Source organism: Neofelis nebulosa, chromosome 2, assembly GCF_028018385.1.
Source record: "Neofelis nebulosa isolate mNeoNeb1 chromosome 2, mNeoNeb1.pri, whole genome shotgun sequence".
NCBI classification, from domain to species: domain Eukaryota; kingdom Metazoa; phylum Chordata; class Mammalia; order Carnivora; family Felidae; genus Neofelis; species Neofelis nebulosa.
In genome coordinates, this window is record NC_080783.1 from 167,077,762 (window position 1) to 167,100,786 (window position 23,025).

Here is a 23,025-nt window from a genome sequence, read left to right on the forward strand (position 1 = left end):
TACAGAAACTTTCAGGAAATAAGACAAACATTTGGAAAATCGAATAACAGTAACATATGCAAGTGAGAGCTTAATAGTTCAGGTGATGGTACTATGAGATTACTTCACTGTGAAATTAATTGCTAAGTGAGCAGTACAGGGAGGCTGTTCTGCGATTTAACAAGAGGAAACTTCAGCTCTGGAGTCATGTACACTTGGGTGTGAATTCTGGCTGCTTCACTTACAATCTGTATGACTAGGGGCAAGCTATTTAATCTGTAACTCTGTTTCTCCTCTTTAAAATAGAACAGATAATAGTAGTATCTATGTTGAAGGCTCATGGTGAACATCAAGTGGAATAACATTTGTGGAGTCCTTAGCATAGCGTGCACTTGAAAAACATGCTATTGTTGTTATTGTTGCTTTTGTTGTTGTTATTTTGTCTGGGTGAACTTTCCAAGGTTGTTGAATTAGAGTTGGTTCTTTGAAGGTGAGTAGTTATTTAGGCAGAAAACAGAGAAAGATGATATCACAAATGGTATTCTTCACTGAGCATGGAGATAGACTAGTAATTGTAGGTTTCTTCTATCACTAAGATTCTGTTATCATAAGAACAATGAATTCTGGGCATGCATAGTTTTCTTGCAGATCACACAGGTGGCTATTATATATGTGAAAGTTGCTTGATATGATGCTTGGACCATTAGGACATAAAAGCTGGTTGAATGCATGTTTTCTTTTATTCATTCAAATGTGAATCCTTGTAATAATTAAGCACCCTGCTAAGTGCTGAGTGTTATGACCCTCCCTTCATGGAGCTTATAGTATGGACATAAGTGAAAGATAAAAGGCACTATATGAAGTTAGAGAACAGTTTAATATTATGATTATTATGTTACTGTTAATGATTATTTTTAAAGAATTCAAGGTAAAACAGTATTTATTATGTATATCTTTCAACATAATAAAATATCAAACACTAAGATGGCTTTTTTCTTCATACACTGAAGAGATGAACAAGTTCCATATAATTATCTCTGTTTCACTAGCTCAAGTCACCCTGCTAGAAATCAGTACAGCTAAAATTCGATTCTAGGTCCTGACTCAAACAAAACCAGTCGTAGTAACAAAGAAAACATCTGTACTTCTTATTGCATACCAAGAACTATTCAAGGAGCTTTACTTATATTAACTCTTTATTTTGATAACATCCCCATAAGGCAACCATCATTATTGTTCTCGTTTTACAGATGAGAATTTTGAGATTCTGAGCCACGCAGTAGCCTTGTCCACAGTTACCCAGTTAGTAAGCAGTATGAACAAAAGAGATGCAAACCTAGGATTGACTGACTCTGGATCCCACACTCTTACCTACTCTGTTCCGACAGCACAGAAGTCAGAACAAAATTATGTTAGGCACTTGATGGCGAATCTGTGGTTTTCCCCACTAGCTGTCCCACTAGCTGTGGACTTCTGACAAAATGGAAATTCTAGAGTCTCGGAAAGCAATTGGCATGCACACTTGGGGAGTTATGAGAACTGGAAAAAGGCACATAGGGTCACAGTATGTGGCAATATTTTCTCAAAGGCAGTCTTCTATGACTCTCATTACCAAGCAACATCACACACACACACACACACACACACACACAACCTAAGGCTAAAAAAGAATTAAATCCTCACAACGATATGATATCTTTAAAAGGTCATTAATTTGGGGAAGCATTTCCTGAACAGTCAATTGCAATATGAGTGTAAGTGCGGAGTATAGACTGTATATGTAAACATATGAAAGGAGGAAGGGGGAGAGAGAGAGATTTTTAAGAAAGATACAAAAAAAAAAAGCGAGGAAAAGAGGAAGCAAACTACTCAGGTATAGAAATTGAGTACAAGAAGGCAAACTTTACAAATAAATGAATGTTTGCGTGCCGGGTTGACAGCTGTCTGCTCCCACACTGCCACCAGTCAGTCGTTGGCGTGGAGGTGAGGCATGTACTCAAGGTATGCCCAAAGCAAACCTGAGCAGGGGCTCACCTCCCTTTTCTGTACCCTCTTCTTCATTTTGTGTACAGTGTTTTTCATTTTGCAATATTGAAAGAAGTTTTTTCACATCAAAACCTGCTCATGAAGAGGACTTTATTTTCAGTTGTTTTAAATGTAATATGAATTTATGTCAAAGTAGTGCTTCCCTGAGTGGTGTTTGTAGCGTTTGTCTCTATGTGCTCAATAAATGGTAGTAACTACTGTTTACTGTGTCCTCGCTTTGTGCCAAAATCGTGTGATGCTTCACTTGGACTATCTCCTTTCATTCACACAACTGCCTCAGCAGGTAGGGGCTATCTTTAACAACCCTTTCTTGCCAAGGAAGAGTTGGGAGCTTAAGTAACTAGCTCAAATTCAGAGAGCAAGTAACCTATATTTTCAGTCCTGCTGCTTTGCTGTTACAGTGAACAGTCTAGGACTGTCAGAGGGCGTGGCATTCAGTCCTGACTGTGCTGCTTACATATCTGACCTTGGGCAGGTCAGTTATTCCAGCTGAATCTCCATTAAACCAGGACACTGATATCGGTGCTAGCAACCTCATCCGACTGTAGAGAGGGCTTGCACTCATAAAAGCCCAGGCGTCAGAAGAACAACAAGCTTTACCTTCTGTTCATCTGGGGTAGGAAACAGTCGCTCTGAAGGCACAACTTGAAGCATCGATAGCAGGAGAGGGCGGTCTTGTTTGTTTGAAGACCCTTCTACCCTTGCAGTCTAGCAACCCAAATAACTGCTCATTCCTCCAGGCCTGCTGTAGGCAGGAGGGAAATGAGCCTTATGTATGTCCACGAGCAGGAATGCTGGAGATGGAACCAACAGATGGAAGGAACAGAAAGTCTCAGAATGCATAAATGAGGATAGAAGAAATTCCAAGAGTTCTATAAAGTAGTGGGAGCTGGGTTAGCTTTTTTTTTAAGTGGTTCATATTAGTTAGCATTAATAAAAAGATAATTATATTTAATTCTATGATAATTTAATAAAAAGACAATTATATTCAATTCTATGATAATTTACAGATGATATCCGATGTGGTGTAGTCATAAAGACAAAGAATGTTGGAATCAGATTGAAATACATTTGAATCCTGACTTTACTGTGTGACCTTGAGCAAATTCCTTAACCTTTCTGACATCCAGCTTCATCATTTTGTGAAATGGAGATGATACTTCCTACAGATGTTGCAATAATTTACTATGATGATATAGAATGTCCTTGTTATCTAAGGATAGTCAGTATCAGAAAAAAATCACTTAAAAATGAATGTATTTATGCGGTTCCTAAAATTTCATAGTGTGTAGTGATAAAAGGCTTGATTGGGACTCAAACTGTCATAGACTAAATTTGTGAAAAAAATCTCTTAACACAGTACAATCAAATAATTACTGAGTTCTTAAAATGAACAAAAATTATTTGTGTTGGTATTTCAAGAAAACGGTTCACTTTTCTGATAAAATTGCATGAGAGATTTACATACCAATCTAGGTTCAGATTCAGCTTTGATTCACGATCATAAAGTGAGCTATTATTGCAGAGGTAATTGAGAGTTTTATAAAATTTCTAATGGCCTCTCAATCTTGATTTTTTTTGAAGTGCGTATGATGTAAGCTTTCTTTTCTTCTTTACTTATTAATAGTTTTATTTTTGCTAAACCCTCAACTGACAATGACTTTGAGTATAACTTAAAGATCTTTACACCATTGCTTTCATTGACTTTATAGAATCCTGTATTTATCCTACGATCGGCAATCCCACTTTTCAACAAATGTGCACTGTATTTGCACTGGATGTCTATTGTTTGTAAGATCAGACATTTATGGAGAAACTGATTGACTGCATTTATGTAGTGAATAAGGATACATGCTATAGATGTTAGTGTTCATTTATGAAAAGTGATGTTAGAATTTGGACTAATGTTATAAATGAAAACTTTCATGTCATATTGGTCTTCACTTTCCTACAAAATCCAATAACTGCAAAGATGCCAATAATCACACTTTGGTGAAGAGTTTTCTGCACATAATGAATGCTCAGTAAATGATAGCCATTACCATGAACAACAAGGAAAAATCTGCCTGGCAGTCACAATATATAATACATTGTTTCAGGCTCTCCTCAACACTGCAGGCATGTAACACACCAGAGGTGATAAAGAGATTACAACTTCTTAGTCAGTAGAAAGAATTGTATCCAGAGAGCTTAACTTGAGAAGGTAACTTGTGCTCTTGTGACCTTGTGAATCTTAGCTGAAGTGATGATTAACAAAGCTATGTTACTTTTTCAAAAAAATTTAGGATGGGTTTGTAAGAAAAGGAGTCAAAAGAAAGTTATTACATAAAAAATTTTCTAGTTTTTTCTTCTGTACATCTTTGAGTGTTACAATTTTACATAAAGTAGTTGGTTTAAATTATATGAAATAAATATGTGTATATTGTACATATGCATATATACATATACAAATATGCAAGTATATGCAAATAAATATTTGTATGTTGGTTTAAATTATATGAACTATAGGTATGTTGTATATATGTTTGTGTGTATGCTGCACTCTATACATTAATTATTTTGTGTATTTTTGGTATATTTGTATGTTTTTGTCTATTTTAGAATTTTTGGTAGCCTAATAAATGCTCTAGCCTAATCTAATAAATAATAATGCTGGCATGAGAGCTAAATTGAGCATACACTTTTGTTCTAGGGACTTTGCTAAATGTTTTACATGTATTACCTTACATGAATCCTCACACTTTTAAGGGAAAAAACACAGATTATTATCACTATTTTATAGATGATAAAACCAGAGGCTTCTAAAAGTTGTTTCCCCAGTTGCTACTTGGGTTTCTCATATCCCGAGATAAATAGCATCAACTTACTTGCGTGTGCCAATACAAAGGAAAAAGGGCAAACCTTATAAAAAAAGGCATCAGTATTACTGAGTACCTGCCCTGAGCTAAACACTGTCTTTTATGCTTTACACATAGCACATCATTTAATTACCACCAGAATCCTGTGCCAAATAGATATTACCACCTATTACAGATCAAGAAAGCAAGTCTGAAAAAAGAGTCATTTGCCCATATTCTCAGACAGTAGATGGGGGAGTCAGGATACAAGTGTAAGTCCACTTAACTTCATGTTTCTTCCATAGAAGGAGCCTCAGAGGCCTAGTCTTGCCTCACAGTGGCATTGTGTGAATTGTATCTGTTACATGTTTTTCAGTGTGCAAGCCATTTCCTTTATGAAAATGAGGAACACACTTAAGAAAGTCAGCTTGCACAGAGAAGTACTAAGGATACTGAATTCTGGGTGTGTAAATGGGATTAGAATTATTTTCAGTCTTTCCCCTTGTAAGTCCCTGTTCACCTGCCCAGATATATAAATCAATGCTGAGGTGTATTTCCTACTTTTCAAATTCCACTCAGTCCAGAAACATGATCAGTTGACATTTTTGTCATGTTTTATAGAGAATGTTCTTCAAATTGGGTCTTTGCTTACAGTTCCCAAACCATCATCCAACATTAATGCCGTCTTTCGTTAACTTCCTAAAATAATATTTTTTACTCAGAAAATAAAAATATTATACTTTGTATTCATCATCAAAGTTACATCAACCATATCCAACACAAGGACTATTGTTAAATATGGACCAAGGTGGGAGACAAAGCCATAATGAAAATGTTTCCAGTATGAGGACTCGCCTGACCAAATCCTAGACAATTTCATACAGACATTACTAAGATTTTGTTTGATCCCACATCTAAGGCTGAGCCAGCTACAGCATGGTATACAAAGAACATGAATAATGATATTAAGAGCTAATTTATATAGAGCACTTAAGTGTGATGGCCACTGTGCTGGATACTTTATATGCATTTTGTCTTCTAGTCTCAGACAGTTTTTTGAGGTACAATCCATCATTATGTACATTTTACCATTGAAGGAATCGAATCTTAGTAAAATTACATAATCTGCTCAAGGAACATGCTCTACAGTAAGAAGAAGTGCTGGGACTGAAAATCAGATCTAACTTCAACTGCATTCTTTTTTTCCCTAATTTTATTTTAGAGAGAGAGAGAAAGAGACAGAGAGAGAGAGAGAGCAGGGGAGAGGGGCAGAGGGAAAGAAAGAGAGAGAGAATCCTAAGCAGACTCTACGCTCAGCATGGTGCCTGACGTGGAGCTCAATCCCACAACCTTGAGATCATGACCTCAGCCAAAATCAAGAGTCTGATGCTTAAACGATTGAGCCACCCAGATGCCCCCAATTGCATTCTTAAACCCTACCTTATATTATCAATGTTTGTCCATTCATGTTAGTGAACTTTGCTCCAAGATCCAGCTGGGTGCACAGCATGCATCCTCAGTGGGGTAGTACCACCCCAAAGGGTATGGAAATTGGCTTTTAGGGGAAGACAAAAACATCTTAACTTTTTATGTATAAAGCACATGGATACACATAGAGTACACATCCAGATGTATAGTACATCTGTGATATTAAAATTCTACTGAGGAGCAATTAGGGGAAAACAAAAATCTAACATGACTCCCTGGGTAAGAGGAGGGGATAATGAAAAGAAAGCTTGAGCTCCACTGGTTTCCAGTTTTAAAAGAGCCATGGATGTGAATGTCCTTGTACACCTCATCATCTCTCTTGGGAAAAACTTAAAGCACCAGTTTTGCTAAACGATAATAGTTTCTTTCTTCAAACTTATGCTGAGTAAATAATATCTGCAGTGCCAGAATGATCGTGATTTAGTCAAGATACTTGGAAAAATATCTAGAAAGGACCATACATACAAAGGAAGAGTATACAGGAAAGAAAGGCTGGAGAGCTCGGTCAAGCCCGGAGAGGTATTCTTCCATGAACAACATGAGCAGTCCCTGAGCTGAGGCAGGGAGGAGGTGAATATAGTCGGCGGATTTGATATAGTCAGAGAAGCTGGAGCGAGCCTGGCTCAGGCTTCAAACCAAACAGGAGCAAGGCAAGAATACAATGGTAGGGGATGGCGACACAGGTCCAAGACACCAAGAGAATGAGCAAGGAGTCTATTAAGGAATGGGAAGAGTTAGAGGTTCCAAAAAAGACATTCGAGCACGTTTGGATAGAGGGAGTACATTTTCCTGTGCAAAATCCGGTGTGTCTTTTTAGAGAAGTGGTGGCTAGTGTATGGCCTGGGAATTGACAACATGAGCTTTTAGCCTGCGAGAGTCTTTCTCAAGTACAAGTGGGAAACATGAAGATTTTTAAACAGGAACAGGACATTCACCAAAAAACCATAAGTGGCTAAAAAAAATACGAAAAGCTCAGCCTCACTAGTTACCAAAGAAATGCAACAGAAAGAGAAATTTTTACCCTTTCAGATTAGAAAAGATCTAAACCAACACTTGGTGAGATAGGCACTGCAAAATCATGTTAATGGAAGTAAAACTTGGCATAACTTTTCTAGAAATCCACTTGACAATGTGTACCACGAGCTTTTAAAAGCTGCACAATTTTGGGGTGCCTGGGTGGCTCAGTCAGTTAAGTGTCCAACTTCAGCTCAGGTCACGATCTCACGGCTCATGAGTTTGAGCCCTGCGTCGGGCTCTGTGCTGACAGCTCAAAGCCTGGAGCCTGCTCCGGATTCTGCGTTGTGTGTCTCTCTCTCTGCCCTTTCCCTGCTCATGCTCTGTCTCTCTCTGTGTCTCAAAAATAAATAAACATTTAAAAAAAAAGTTTAAAAGCTGAACAATTTTAGCCCATAATTCCAATTTTAAGAATCTATTCTAGAGGCTCCTGGGTAGCTCAGTTAGTTGGGCATCTGACTTCAGCTCAGGTCATGATCTCACAGTTGGTGAGTTTGAGCCCCGTGTCGGGCTCTGTGCTGACAGCTCGGAGCCTGGAGCCTGCTTCGGATTCTGTGTCTCCTTTCTCTGCCCCTCTCCTGTTCCTGCTCTGTATCTCTCTGTCTCTCAATAATATATAAACGTTACAAAAAAAAAAAAAAGAATCTATTCTAAGAAAATATCTTCAGGCCAAAGAATTATATGCAAAGATGTCATTGCATATGGGAAAACTTGGAGCAATTTAAACACCTAATAATTGAAGTGTAATAAATCGTGATTCATGACAATGAAATGTTACGCAGATGTTAACAAGTTTTCAGTAATTAAAAATGGAGCGGAAAACAGTCACATATCACATTTTCCCAATTAGGCTGGAAAAAGGGAAAATATTGATATAACTGTGTTGATAAGGGCATGGAAAAATTGTTAATCATAATGGTGGTATGAATTTTTGGAGACACATTTGGCAGTAATGTAGTAAATATGTTTAAAATGTGCATACCCTTTAATATAGCAATTCAATTTTTAGCAATTTATCTTTAGGATAAATTAAGACAAGTAATGAGGATATAGGTTTAAGGCTGCTCATTGCACCATTTTACATAATAGCAATAAAAAGGTAAAAATCTAAATATCCCTTCACAGAAGATAAGTACATGAATATAATACTATGGAACCATTAGCATGGTTATACAGATGTATGTGTACATATACATGTATATATATGCACACATACATGTATATACACACACACACACATTCTGCACATGGTAAAATGTAACTGAAATGGCTACCATTGGGGCACCTGGGTGGCTCGGTCGGTTAAGTGTCTTGACTTTGGCTCAGGTCACCATCTTGTGGTTCATGATTTTTATAGTTCTAGGATCTTTTTTCCCCTTCAGCTTTATTGAAGTATAATTGAGAAATAAAATTATAATAAATTTAAAGTGTACATCATGATGATTTGATACACATATATATTGTGAAGGGATTCCTTCCATCTGGTTAATTAACACATCCATTGCCTTACATTTTTGTGTGTGTGAGAACATTTAAGTTCTTTTATAAAAAATTTTTTTTAAATATTTATTTTTGAGAGAGAGAGAGAGAGAGAGAGAGAGAAAGAATGAGCAGGGGAGGGGCAGAGAGAGAGGGAGACACAGAATCTGAAGCAGGCTCTCGTCCCTGAGCTGTCAGCGTGGAACCTAATGCAGGGCTCAAACCCACCTGCTGCGAGATCAGGACCCGAGCCAAAGTCAGACACGTAACTGAGTGGCCCAGCTGCCCCACTATGAGCTATTTTAAAATACATATTAAGAGGAGCACCTGGGTGGGTCAGTCAGTTAAATGTCTGACTTTGGCTCGCTCAGGTCATGATCTCATGGTTCGTGAGTTCAAACTCCACATCAGATTCTTTGCTGTCAGAGCAGAGTCTGCTTTGGATCTTCTGCTTGCTCTCTCTCAAAAATAAACATTAAAATAATAAAATACATTTTAATAGCATGGTGGACATTATCATATACTAAAATAAAAGGATGCATAATTATGAAAGTATACACTATACATGCAGACACACACACACACAGTCACATCACATGAAAAACTTTGGAAATGAAATACACCAATGGTAACAAGGGTTACCTATGATTATTAGACTTATTTTCTTTATATTTTTCTGATATTCTAAATTTTCTAAAAAGAGGCTGCATTACTTTGATATTGTGGCAAAAAATATGAACAGAAATTGGAAGTTAGATCTCAAATATCACTGGGGTTTCTACATTTCTCCGTTATTTATTTCTTGAATAGTTCTTGTTCTTACACTCTGAAAATGGATGCTGGTAATTTTGAACACTACTGAAAGTTATTCCCTAGAAGGCTGATATTTATGAATGGAGAGGCATGAAAAATATTATTGTAATCTGTCTGAAAGCCTGTAATTTGAACTGCCAGTATCATGGGGAATGGGCCATGAGCAGAGTCCAAAAAAGGCAAAATCTAAGGAAAGGAGTAATCAACATTAAATAACTCATGATTCCTCTTCCCAGGCTCATGCTTAACAATGACGATGGCAGCTCTTGAAAGTCACCAATACATCCTTGAAAAATTAATGCCACCCTTGCTCCTTTGTGACACTTCTCCAGAATAACCTTTTATGTTCTCAGAGGCATATTTCAAGCCTCTAAATCAGATTGTACGAGAAGGCATGCAGTAATTATTTTGAATATGAAACCAAGAAACACAATTGTAAATAGCACACACTGTGTGAATGTGTGCCAGCAGGAAAAGAAACCCAAGGCCAAATTTACTCATGTCCTGGTGACTTAATACAGCATAGCCAGAAGAAGTGGAACAAGTCCATGAAAACTCCTGTCTGCTAACAGTCCATGCTCTAGCAGAAATTATTACCACATGCATGTTGCAAAATAGCTGAAGACAAAAAAGGGTGGAAATCTTAAAGGCAACAGCTTCTCTTAAAGCTTTGCCTTAAATGCCTTATCTTGATGAGTCCAAATCAATCTCTGAGTTAATAAATGCAGTAATGAGTGCAAAATTCTTAGCACATATTAAATATTCATTAATGCTAATTATTATTTTAGGAAATGATTACATATGTATAGTACTTTATAGTTTACAAAGGCCTTTCACAAATAACTAAAATCTCTTATGGTTATTTGTGGTGCTTATTAAATATATTCATTCCACACACATGAAATAGCTTAGAAATAGGAGATTCTCTTGGGGCACCTGGGTGACTCATTTAGTTGGGTGTCTGACTCTTGATCTGGGCTCAGGTCATGATCCCAGGAATGTGGGATTGAGCCCTGCGTTGGGCTCCATGCTAAGCATGGGGCCTGCTTGAGATTCTTTCTCTCTCTCTCTCTCTCTCTCTCCACCACCCCCTGCCCCCCGCCTTTTGCCCCTCTCCCCGCTTGTACTAGCTCTCTCGTGCTCTCCTAAAAAAAAAAAAAGAAAAAGAAGAAATGGGAGATTCTCTGGAGTCTTGACATGACCTCTTTGAACCACTTCTTCATTCAATATGCCAGCTTTCCTCTCTGAAGGGGTGGTCAGGGATTATCCTCTGTCTGGGGTAGCCAGAGTCCAGAGTACAATGGTATGGGCAGCCTTAATTTATGGATAGCTCTTCTTATAGGACACATAATAATAATGAAAAGAAAGCTCTGCAACTCTGCAAAGGTAAAGCAGTCCCCCTGGCGATTCTTAGCTTCTCCATTCTCTTCTCAGGGAATTTGAAATTCCTTGTCAAATATGCTGAAATGCCATGATTTACAAATCCTTTAATAAAAGAGACGGTAACAGATTTTCTTCCCGCATCTCCCATCAGCATTAACACAGCACCCTGAGGAGTGTATCACCAGGCAGATCATTAGTCTCAACAAGTCAGCTTTAATGATAGGCTCTGGAGGAAGCAGGGGGTGTATAGCAGGGAGGATGATGCATTCTGCTTCCAAATCATTCTCTTCCTCCATAAGCAGTGGGGGAAAGATTGCTCCTTGCCCCTGCTGACAAGGAGGGAGGCCATGTCAAGTTGCCACATGTTTTGTGTGGAAGAAGACTAGAGTGCTACAACCCAATCTTCTCCAAAGCAGACAAAAACTAAACAAAACACAGCCATGTTACAAGCAAGGGAAGTATGAAGTTGGAGAACAGTGCTAATAGCTAATGGTTATTGAGTGCTTTGCATGCACTGACTTCAGTACTTGACAATTTAATCTTGACAACAACCTTATGCACTAGGTGCTATCGTTACTCCAATTTCCATAGGAGGAAACTTGAGACTTAGAGGGGTTAAGTAAGTTACCTATAGCTGAGGCTAATGCCAGAGCCAATGTGGGGATTTGCATATGTGCACACACACATTTGCCTCTCTCTCCATATATATGTGTATATACATTCTCTCTCTCTCTCTCTCTTTATATATATATATATATATATATATATATATATATGTGTGTGTGTGTGTATACATATATATATATATAACATATATTTTCTTTATTTGTGTGTGTGTGTGTGTGTGTGCATGTGTACATGTGTATGTGCTGAAAGCAAACGGATATAAGTTAATTGGAGACTTTTTTACTATTCTCAATATCTAGGATAATACCCAATACACCTTTAGGTTAACATTGTTACATTACATAAGATTTTATATCAGAACTCTAACTCAGCAACATTTTATATCTCTTCAAAGCAGACTCTATGTAGACTTTCATCTTTTCTTTTGGAAGCTCTCCCTAACTTCTAGGCCAGGTTAGGTCTCCATCGGGTGCCTCCAAAATACCTATCTCCCAGATATAACAATCTCTGCACATTATTGTAGCTACTTGTTTAATGTCTGACTTCCATGTTCCATGAAGATAGAAACCTGTCTTTCTTGTTCACTACTGTAAACCTAATGCCTTTCATGGTACCATGTACATAGTAGGGACTCAGTAAACACTTGCTGATTGAATAAACATAGTCATAACAATATCTGTTCCTCTAGCAATATTATCAAGGCCTTATTCCACAAATCTGTTCACTCTTTTCCCTATCACATACCTACCTATTGCAGAATTAGTACATAGAGGAAACCATAGCATTTTGCTATCCATCCATCATGATCAATTTTGTATATATATGTGTATATAAACATCTGAAGACAGTCCTGACTCCTGCGAAAGAGTATTAACTATGAGCACTAGGCATGTACATATTGGAGCTACCATGAAGAGTATTTCGAGTCAAACTCACATGACAGATGTGTCTATATGTGTATTATGGGCATAGGTAGGGAACATTACACTATTTTGCAAGAGTTCCTACTATATGGAAGAAGAAAAATGAAGTATCCTACAAAAAAATTCTCTTTCTATTCAAAAGCAAAGAAATTCAAAATTTATTATTCAATTATTTTTAAGGCTTATACAAGTCATTACATTGTTTTGATGTATACAACAAATACTGAAAGTATCCTTCGTCTCATATTATGTTCACTTTTGAGTGTTCACATCTGTGTGTCAGAAGGAAGAAAAAGGATGTAAAGATAAAAGATTGTAAGACAGATGAGAAGGACACACACCCAAAGAGGACAAAGGCTTTGAAGGGAAGCAGTTAGGGAAAGGAGGCAGTGCATCAGCTCTATGTTGACTTGTATTTGCAACAACAGCTATCTGAAAGTTGGTATTTTCCCTCTAGGCTTGATGTCTGCAATTTTCCTATCTGATACTTAGGTTAACAGTCATGTGTGCAACTGGGTCAGCCAGTTAGGCATTCTCTTGAGCGTGAACAACTGAGAGACAAAAGATAAGCAAAAGATCTAGGCATGTAATATATTCTACAAAAACATATCCACTGAATACCATGCATTAAAAATTAATGGAGCACCTGGGTGGCTCAGTCAGCTAACCACATGACTTCAGCTCAGGTCATGATCTCGCAGTCTGTGAGTTCGAGCCCCATGTTGGGCTCTGTGCTGACAGCTCGGAGCCTGGAGCCTGCTTTGGATTCTGTGTCTCCCTCTCTCTCTGCCCCTCCCCCGCTCACACTCCTTCTCTCTCTCTCTCTCTCAAAAATAGATATTAAAAAAATTAAAATATAGTGTTTGGGTGGCTATTTAAAGAAAGGATACAACAGAGAAAGTTCTAAATCACATATGCATTCTTTTTCCAATATAGCTTCTGAATGCAGGCGTGCCCCAAGGTTAAACCCTTACCTCCATGGATTCAGCCCTTATCTCTAAGCAAATGACTCCCAAAGTTCCACAGTCTGTTTACTCCTTAACTCATCTACATGGAACGTGTGGGCCTTACAGTTGAGAAGTCCCAAAAGCAACTCATTTTTTTCTAACCAAATCCTAGTACTCTTGGAGACCCCTTTCTCGGGGCTTACAATAGCATCCCTCTCTCCGTGTCTCAGGATGGAAGTTTTCACTCCTTTCCACAACCTAGTAGATTTCAAATGATTTACTTTAACTGAAGTAATTCAATTGACAGACAGTTGTCTGTCCCTACTACTTCTCTTGAACTACTTCAGTAAATCCCCAAATTTCTCCCGGCCTCTAATCCTAAAAGTCAAAGATGATCATACCACGTCCTCTCCCATAAAATTCTCAAAAGTTTCACCTTGCATAGGGATTGTATTCAAATTTTTCTCAGTATATAAAGTCTTTTAGAATATGATCTCTACTTATTTTTCAAGATATTTTTTAAAAACATTCCTCTCCTCTCCCAGTGTTTACCAGTTCTGAATATAATCTAGACATCGCTCACCCGAATGTCTTTGCTCAAATCACTTCTTCAAGTTGGGACACTCTCTTAGCTGTCTGAAGCTCTTTCCCTTAACATCAGCCAGCTCAAGTCTCTCTGCTTCCAGAAGTTATCCCAGATTCTTCCTGATTAGAAGTCTATCCATTATTCATACATTTCCAGCACTTTTTTACAAACTATTACAGCATTTGCTGTAGTATGCCTTTTATAAGGAAGTGCCTTCTTCCTCTATTTCTTGTGAATTTCTAGAAGGCAGAAACCATATAGCTTTACCTCCATCACTCCTGCATAGGGGCTTGGAGTTATAAGGAACTCATGGAAAGCTCATTAACCACTGAAGGAGGAATGCATGAGTGAATATTCTTTACCTTTTCTATTCTATTCATCGTTGACCTTAGTTCCTTTTTCGTGCTCAAGGGAACAATTTAACTTATGTTTTAGGTTTGAAAATTGTCTACGTAGGGCAACTCTTCTTTCTGCAGCTTTGTGCTGACCTCATTAGTTCTCTATTTGGTAACCCCAGTCAGATGGGAAATGCCATCATACAATCTACTTCTGTGCCCAGGCATGTGTAATTCAAACTCTGGGTTCATCTCCTTTGCTGGGGAATAAAAAATCTTCAGTCTTGAGCAAATCAAGGCAATCTAACATTTATGCATTTTAAAGTTATTGAATTATCCATCTTCTTTTGGGGAGGGACATTTTCAGAAACATCTATGTATTTAGGACTGTTATGGCCATAAGAGAAGAAAATACATCATCAGTGAGTCTGATGGAGATACAAGAGAAACCTCCCAGACGTGGTCACACCACACACCCACAGGGTTACTTTGGAGAGCGGGAGAATAGTAGACACAAGAAACGAAGTCATCTTGGGTACAGAACTTTTTTGGCCACTTTCCTTAATTCTCCTCATTCAGTTTGAATGCAAACTCAAAGTATGAATAATAAGAACTTTACAGAGCTATCAAACGATAAGAAGATATGGAGGAACCTTACATACATACTACTAAGTGAAAGAAGTCAATCTGAAAAGGCTACATATCATATAATTCCTATTTTATAGCATTCTGGAAAAGCAAAAACTGTAGAGACAGCAAAAAGATCAGTGGTTGCCAGGGGTTGAGGGCCAGGGGAGAGATGAACAGAGGATTTTTAGGGTAGTGAAAATACTCTGAATGATATTATAATGGTGGATATACATCATTATACAATTGTCCAAATCCATAGGATATAAAATACCAAGAATGAATCCTAATGTAAACTATGGTCTTTGAATGATTATGATGTATGATGTATGGAATGTAGGTTCATCAGGTGTAAAAAATGAACCACTTTGGTGGAGGATGTTGATAACAGGAAGCTGTGCATGATGGGGGCAGGGTGCATATGGAAAATTTCTATACTTTCCTCTAAATTTTACTGTGAATCTAAAACTGCTCTAAAACATAAACTCTTAATAAAAACAAAATAAACCAAAAACCTTTCACGTTATATAGTACATTCAAACAAAAAAAATCTATCTTACTTGATCTTCCTGTCTTGCAAAGTGGTTATTATAAAACAGAGGCTCAGAGACATTAAATTCTCAAGGTTACATGGTTATTGGTCAGTCAAGATTTGAAAATTATAGTAGTTGGGAACATTGGTTTTGTAACTCAACACTTAACTCGCTCTGAACCAATTCACTCACTTACTGGCTGTGTTATCTTGTGAAAGTGACCTAAAATCTTAGAGGCTCTGTTTACTCATCTGTAAAGTGTGAGTACAATGGTGCCCACATCATACAGTTACTGTGTGGATTTACATGAGCGTATGGATACTGAGTAATTAGCACAAGATGTGGTCCATGATAAGGCCCTTGTCAGCGATACAGCATCAGAAGTATTGGCATCAGCAACAGCACCCTGGATATGCTGAATCCAAATAAAATGATCTTCTCACTAGCTAGGTACCCCTTGCTTGGTGACTCAAAATAGAAGATACCACCTACTCTTATGCTGTCTCACAACTATTTAAATGGATAGAATTCTGATATAATTCTGTACATTCATGTCCTCCCTAACAGCCTGTTCAATTTGGCCTAGACATCGGCAAAAACAGGGAACATTTCGCTGACCACAATATTAAGAAATACATATTTGGTCTTTTGTTCCAGTTCCTGGCAATAGAGCTCCTAAACTCCCCGTAATTTCTTGAGTAATAAGGGTGAGAGGGGGAGTCTTTTGTTATTCCAAATAAGCCTCCTTCAGCCATACTTGAGTTTATACTAATGAGGAGACTCTTGGAGGATGGGGCTCCTTGCCAGAGAGAAACAATCATGTAATTAGATGATTGGAACTTTCTGTCCCATCCCCCAACCTCTGGAGAGAGGAGAGAGCCTGGAGATAGACTTACTTACCAATGATCAATCATGCCTATGCAAACAGCCTCCATCAAACTCCTGAACAATGAGGCTTGGAGATCTTCCAGTTGGATAAACACATCAAGGTACTAGAAGGGTGGCATACTCAGAGAGGGCCTGGAAGCTCCATGCCCCTTCCCAGACCTTGCCCTATCTATGTCTTTCATCTGGTTGTTCCTGAGTCGTATCCTTTATAATAAACTGGTAATAGAATGTAAAGCTCAGCTCTGTGAGCTGTTCTGACAAATTACTAAACCCAAGTTGGGGGTTTGTAAGAACCTTCAATTTATAGCTGGGCAGTCAGAAGCACAGGTGACAACCTGGGACTTGAGATTGGCATCTGAAGTCAGAAGCAGGCAACTCATTTTTTATGAAGAAGCAACGTGAATTCTGAAACCCTCAGCAGATCTGCCAGGTGGAACATTTTTACGGTTCAGCTTCACTTGGATGTTAACAAGTTAGGCTATTTAAAAAAGCTCTCTGTGTCCTTCAGTTATTAATTGAAAGGATTTCACATTTTTTATTTACCATAGAGTTTACATACAGACATTAAGAATAGCCAGGGAGTGTGATTGTAATATTTTTCATGAAGATGGTCTTGCATCACTGCTTGTCGTGTTTCTATGTATTTTCTCTTAACCTGGTTGTACTTAACACTGTGGTTTGCAGAGTTGGGTGCTCAATAACTTCACGTTGTTGACTGAAAAGGGCCTACACTGAGGTAGGGACAATTAGTGGCCACTTCCCACTTGGACAATATTGTAAATTTAGCAAAACAGTTGCTTCCCAGAAAACTGGTCACACCTTCCAACTTTCCTTCCCCTAGTGACTCTCAGATGAATAAATTAATATCCTTCCGGCCACACGTGAAACATGTGGCATGTTTGCTTCTTGCAGGATGTTATTTCCTTACCTTTGTCAGGGTAAGGAAAGTTGAGTGGTCCATCTCTATGACTGCATCATAGCAATGATCAAGTAGGGATATTTAAGACCCTACTGAAGGAAGTCAGAAGTTTAAAATGTCCAAAAGTTCATTCTTTTCACATAGACAACGTAATTCCAAAGAGGGAGGTATAGCTGCTGTTGGATTATTGGAACCATTCCAGAAACTTATTTTTCCTCCATGGGGTCTAGAAAAGAACTTGAATGTAGGCTAGTGCTAGTGCACTATGAACGGGGTGGACACGAGACCAGGAGTCTCAGTGAAGTCAAAGATAAGGTATAGTCAGGAGACTGGAGAGCTGGAAGGTTAGGAGATTTGGGGAAACCCACCAGAACCACTGCCCTCAAGGGACTGTTGTTTATAAGACTGAATGAAGTCACGTGTGCAGAGCATCATCCTAGGTCTCCAGCTAGGCCACCTGGGTTTAAATTCCTACTGTGCCTCTTTCTGGCTGAGTGATCCTGTGAAAGTTATTTATATTCTCTGAATCTTAATTTCTTCATCAGTGAAGGGTACAGATGAAGTCACATAATAGTGGGACATACTTTGCACATGGTGAGCACTGAGATATTATTTATTATTACTCATTACTTTTATTACTTCAGGTTCCCCTATTTTATTTTTCTCTGTAGAACTTACTACCATCTCTGTGGTACATATTTTCCTTATTTATCTTTTTATTTTGGACTCTCCACATCAGAATGTAAGCTCCATGGTGACAGGGATATTTTTCTGTTTTGCTTCCTACTGGGGAGTGCTTACACAGTACTAGCACACAGCACTACTCGATACATATTTGTCAAATGAAAAAAAAATCACTGCCTCAGTGCAGTACTTGGTGTACAGAAAGGGTGACTAACTGTTGGTAATTATGAGGTATACAACGTGATACTTGCCAGTGGGGACCATTGACAAGATGTAGCCAGAGGTGTGGGTTACTGAGTGGTGTGAAGAGAAAGTCTGTTGGAGCTGCAGAAGTCAAAGAGACCCTAAAGCCAGGGTCTTGGATGGGTCACACACATCAATGTTTGTCACAGGATAAAGTTAGTGAGCAAGGTGAAGAAGAGGGTGAAAAGGAGCTCCAGCATCTCTAAGCCTGCAGTTGAGGAATATTCTGCAGCTAGTGGACAGCAGTAAGGAGCAGTAGGAGGTGGAATTATCAGGTGGCTCTGGAAGTGGCAAGAAGGTATTGGGAGAATTGAAACACCGCCTCTAGTCCCATGACATATGGCCCACAGAAGACTGGAGTACTTTCTGTGAAGAGTGCTACAGAAGTGATGGTCCCTGGAGAGAGCTGGGATTCAGTTAAGGAAACAGGTGGGCGAAGTTGGCAGACAGCCTGCGAATGTAGAGGAGGGTGTTGCTAAGGATGTGACATTCCCGAAGGCGTGATAGGGGTAAGAGCAATAATGGGAGCACAGAACTTTCTAGAGATGAGTGTGCAAGAGCCTCCATGCACAGAGGATGGAGATGATAGTCAGACACAAGGACACTTGAGAATGGTTGCAAGGGTTTTTTTGTGTGTCTTTTTTTTTCATGACCAGATACAAGATGATTTTGTAGTTAAGTAAGCTAATCAAGGAAAGGGACAGCACATTTCTGGAAACACCTTGATGTTAAAATGCTCTAGGGAATTGTTCAAATACCTAATAGTCACATCTTCTACTTGTCATGGAAATATCTTTCCCTTCCTTCCGTCTCAGAAGAATACTTGAAAACTTCAATAGGATATACTCTTGGATGAATTAATTTAAAAAGTCACTACCTTTTGTACGCTTTACTTTTTTTTTTAAAGCCCAACTTTAATAGGTTAAGATTTTAGTGAAATTGTTTGTAAAAGTGAAACACTAAGAAATGCTTTGGAACTCTTGTGAGTTAGAACCATTGTTTTAACACTTTTCTATATTTCTTGTTAAATCAAATTTGGAAGTATGAAGCATAGCATGTTTACCTCCAAATAAATTCATAAGCCAATGCTCATTAGTTGGTTGGTTGGTCAGTGGCTCACTTACTGAGTAAGTACAATGCCTAGAACACTATAAGAACAAATTAGTGAATGAGACCAGCTAAGGTTTTGAACACTATTTAGATGCCAATAAATAATAATTTGAAAGCTATTTAGAACAGATGGATATTTTGAGCTGGGAATCTTTTTTCTTCTTCTGTATTCCCTGAATGAAGAATTGAAGAAAATGATAATATGAATAAACAAATATGGGCAAAAATCAGGGTGCCCTAGAAGAATATGCTAGAAGTGCTACTCAATAAAACATGTTGAATGACAGTCCGTTGGGGTAGGGGCACTATTCTCAATGCAATTTAACATGTCATTATTTCTGTGTTATTTATCATCACAGTGGAAAATTAAAAAAATCCTTCCACGTTGCACTAGCTAAAAATACCTGAGACTACTGTGCATGAATGGTGAAAACAAACCTTCTCCATTCTTAAGACATGGCCATTCTTGCTCAGGTGGTAAAGTGTCATGTTTAGTTTCTCCTAAGTCCTGAAGTTCATTTTAATGTACTTTGTCTGCATAAACATTTCTTAATGAGATAAGTAGGGACATATATTCGTGATAAGGCTGCTCCTATAGTCCCTTGGGAAGCCTTTTCTATACTTCCTTGACTTGAGCAAAGTCCAGCATGAAGGTAACAGCACTAGAGATTCTGATTTATTTCTATTTAAACTCCTTGTGGGGCACCTGGGTGGCTCAGTTGGTTAAGTGTCTGACTTTGGTTCAGGTCATGAGCTCACTGTTCATGGGTTCAAACCCTGCATCAGGCTCTGTGCTGACACACAGTCTGGAGCCTGCTTTGGATTATCTCCCACTCTTTCTGTCCCCCCAATCATGCTGTCTCCCTTTGTCTCTGAAAAATGAATAAACGTTTAAGAAAAAAAAAAAAAACAAAACTTCTTGCATCACTCTCTTGGTCCAAATTAAGATGCTTAAGAAATTCAGATCTTACTAATTAGAATGGCAATGTTACCAACTTTAGATACCTAATATTATATTTTACCTTATACTACATATTATTATTATATTTTCCTGAAATGGAAAAAAGATGTAGTTCACATTATGTTATTCTACACAGTTATTAATACTTATATTTATTTGATAATACATATTTTATTTTATTTATTTATTTTTTTAATTTATTTATTTTTGGGACAGAGAGAGACAGAGCATGAACGGGGGAGGGGCAGAGAGAGAGGGAGACACAGAATTGGAAGCAGGCTCCAGGCTCTGAGCCATCAGCCCAGAGCCTGATGCGGGGCTCGAACTCACAGACCGCAAGATCGTGACCTGAGCCGAAGTCGGACGCTCAACCGACTGAGCCACCCAGGCGCCCCGATAATACATATTTTAAAAACAAGCCAACAGTCTAAAATTGTCTTTAGATGGGTATCTCCAAAGAAGTCTCTTTCTCTTTCTATTTAAAGAAACCCAAACTTAAACACAAACAAATGAGCCAATAGATACTTTAAAACCAAAATAAATGGAAACAACAAACACCGTCCACATTGTTTTTTACTGAGCCCCAAATACTTGAGGGTAGGCGGTAGTGTATTGTTTAGTTTCTTGGTTAAAACAGGGTAGACTACAGTTTCAGCTGTGGCCAAACTGAACCAGAGATAGGCCTTTTACATATGCAGGTATTTGCTGTACTTTGGGATTACCAACCTATTCAACTGTAGCTTTTCCTTTTGAGATGTGCTGATCAGTAAAAAGACACCTGGGCACGTTTTAGTTCCATCTAACCCAAAGAGAAAGTTTAGAAGGTCCTAAGTTGTGGATTTTGCATTATTACAAAAGTAATACCTGTGGAGATGAAGGCTTCTGACATCATGTGGGAAACATGAATCATCCCCGAAAACAACCTTTGCTTGACAATAGCTAGGCCTCTGGTATCTTCTGAGTCCTCTTTAGCATATGAAAGTCCTTTGGGAAGCCTCCATTTTGTCTTTACCTCCCTTAACTCACTCATCACAGCCCCAGCACAGCTCTTTCCGGCCACAGGTCCTGTCCCTGTGCTTTAATAAAATCACCTTTTGCAATCAATCAATCAATCAATCAAATGGTAGAAAGTAGGGGTTTAAGTGATAAATATTTATGGGTAAGAGGGCCCACAAATTAAATTACTTAAACTTTCCCCACAATTAGCTTAAGTAGGACTTTTTATCAAATGCTTGGCCTGTTAAAATGATTCAGAATTTAAATATAAAACAGAAGATTGCTCATCCTTAATTCAGAATATAAAAGTATGCAACACGGAGGTTAAATATCTGACATTATATTTATATATATTCTCCTTAAACTTCTAAAATGGCGGGTCCAGTGACAGTTATCCATCTTACTGCAGCCACGTCCGGTGCAATTTCAGAAGATGCAAACAGAACTTATGAAAACACCCCTTTTTGTTCTTTTCCTCATTTTTCTGATCTCCCATGCAGCATTCCTTGTCATAAGAACGTGTATACGTACTTATGTTTTACATTAATGGATATTGCATCAGAAACATTAATTGTCCAAAACAAAATTAAAAGCCAATTCCAACCCAAAATATCCTTACGTTTGTTGTATTGCATTTGCAAAAGAGTAAGGAAAGGGCCCTGGTTGACAGAGTTAAGTTCCTTGTCCAAAAAAGGTGTTGTTTTTTGTTTTGTTTTGTTTTGTTTAATTTAACACAAGTAACCAATATTAACTGCAAATCAGCTTGTTTTTTTTAATGTGTTTTTTTTAGTATGAAAAATGGAAGATCCCATACAAACCAAATTCATGTTGTATTTTCTTTAGTGTTTAATAGTTTCCAAGTAGCCATAGCATTTGTACACAGAAAGTGGGACCAGGTCTTTTGAAGAGAACTGGGATTTGGAAATGCAGGTGGGAAAAAAGGATGAGGGGTATAAATTAGAATCTGGTATGCTATGTACTACTTACCTTCAAAAGTCAAATAAAACTTTCCTCTGTCAAACCAAACGAGGGAAGGCTGTTCATTCTCTGTATGGCCAGGAGTTGAAGCGGGATGGGAAAGGTTAAGGAGAGGGAGAGAGAAGGACACAGTATGAGTTACAGGTCATTAATCTCACTATGGGGGAGGGCAGAGGCACTGCATGCCATTAGCGTGCAGGAAAAAGGGAAGGCTGGCAATCTATGTTTCGTTTTGTTTTAGTTCAGGAAACAGAAAGCAAAAGCAAAGCTATGGAGGCCTAAAGGGATGGGCATGTGTTGTTGGTAGCTTGATACTTGGTGCTTGAGCGCATGGAGCAGAAGTCTTCCTGGCCATGCAGGGGCGTCAGCATATTTTAACTGCACTAGTTTGGGCAAACTGTCATTCAGCAATTGCTGTATCCATTTCATCTTCAATGTCATCCCCTTCTATATTTGCAAAAAGATAAACTCGGAGTTATGGGTTATATCAAACTTAGCTTAGGTTTTAAATGACAACAGCATTGCATATCAATTTAAAGTTCATGGAAGAAGTCACATATCTTCCGTCCCCTCCCCTGGAATCACCTTAGGCATCCAGACACAAAACACCCTTTACCTATGTACCAAAG

At 38.3% G+C, this 23,025-nt stretch overlaps 1 protein-coding gene across 24 annotated transcripts in view; it reads right to left on the bottom strand.

The window, feature by feature from the left end:
- SGIP1 (SH3GL interacting endocytic adaptor 1) overlaps positions 1–23,025 on the bottom strand; it is a 205,055-nt gene that overhangs the window by 33,043 nt on the left and 148,987 nt on the right. For 5 of the 24 annotated variants that reach the window (XM_058717083.1, XM_058717063.1, XM_058717075.1 and 2 more), the window contains one exon: positions 22,406–22,465. The exons of the other annotated variants lie outside the window; for them this stretch is intronic. In XM_058717083.1, coding sequence (XP_058573066.1) covers positions 22,406–22,465 — 60 coding nt within the window. The remainder of the gene's footprint in view (positions 1–22,405; positions 22,466–23,025) is intronic. 24 annotated transcript variants of the gene reach the window in all.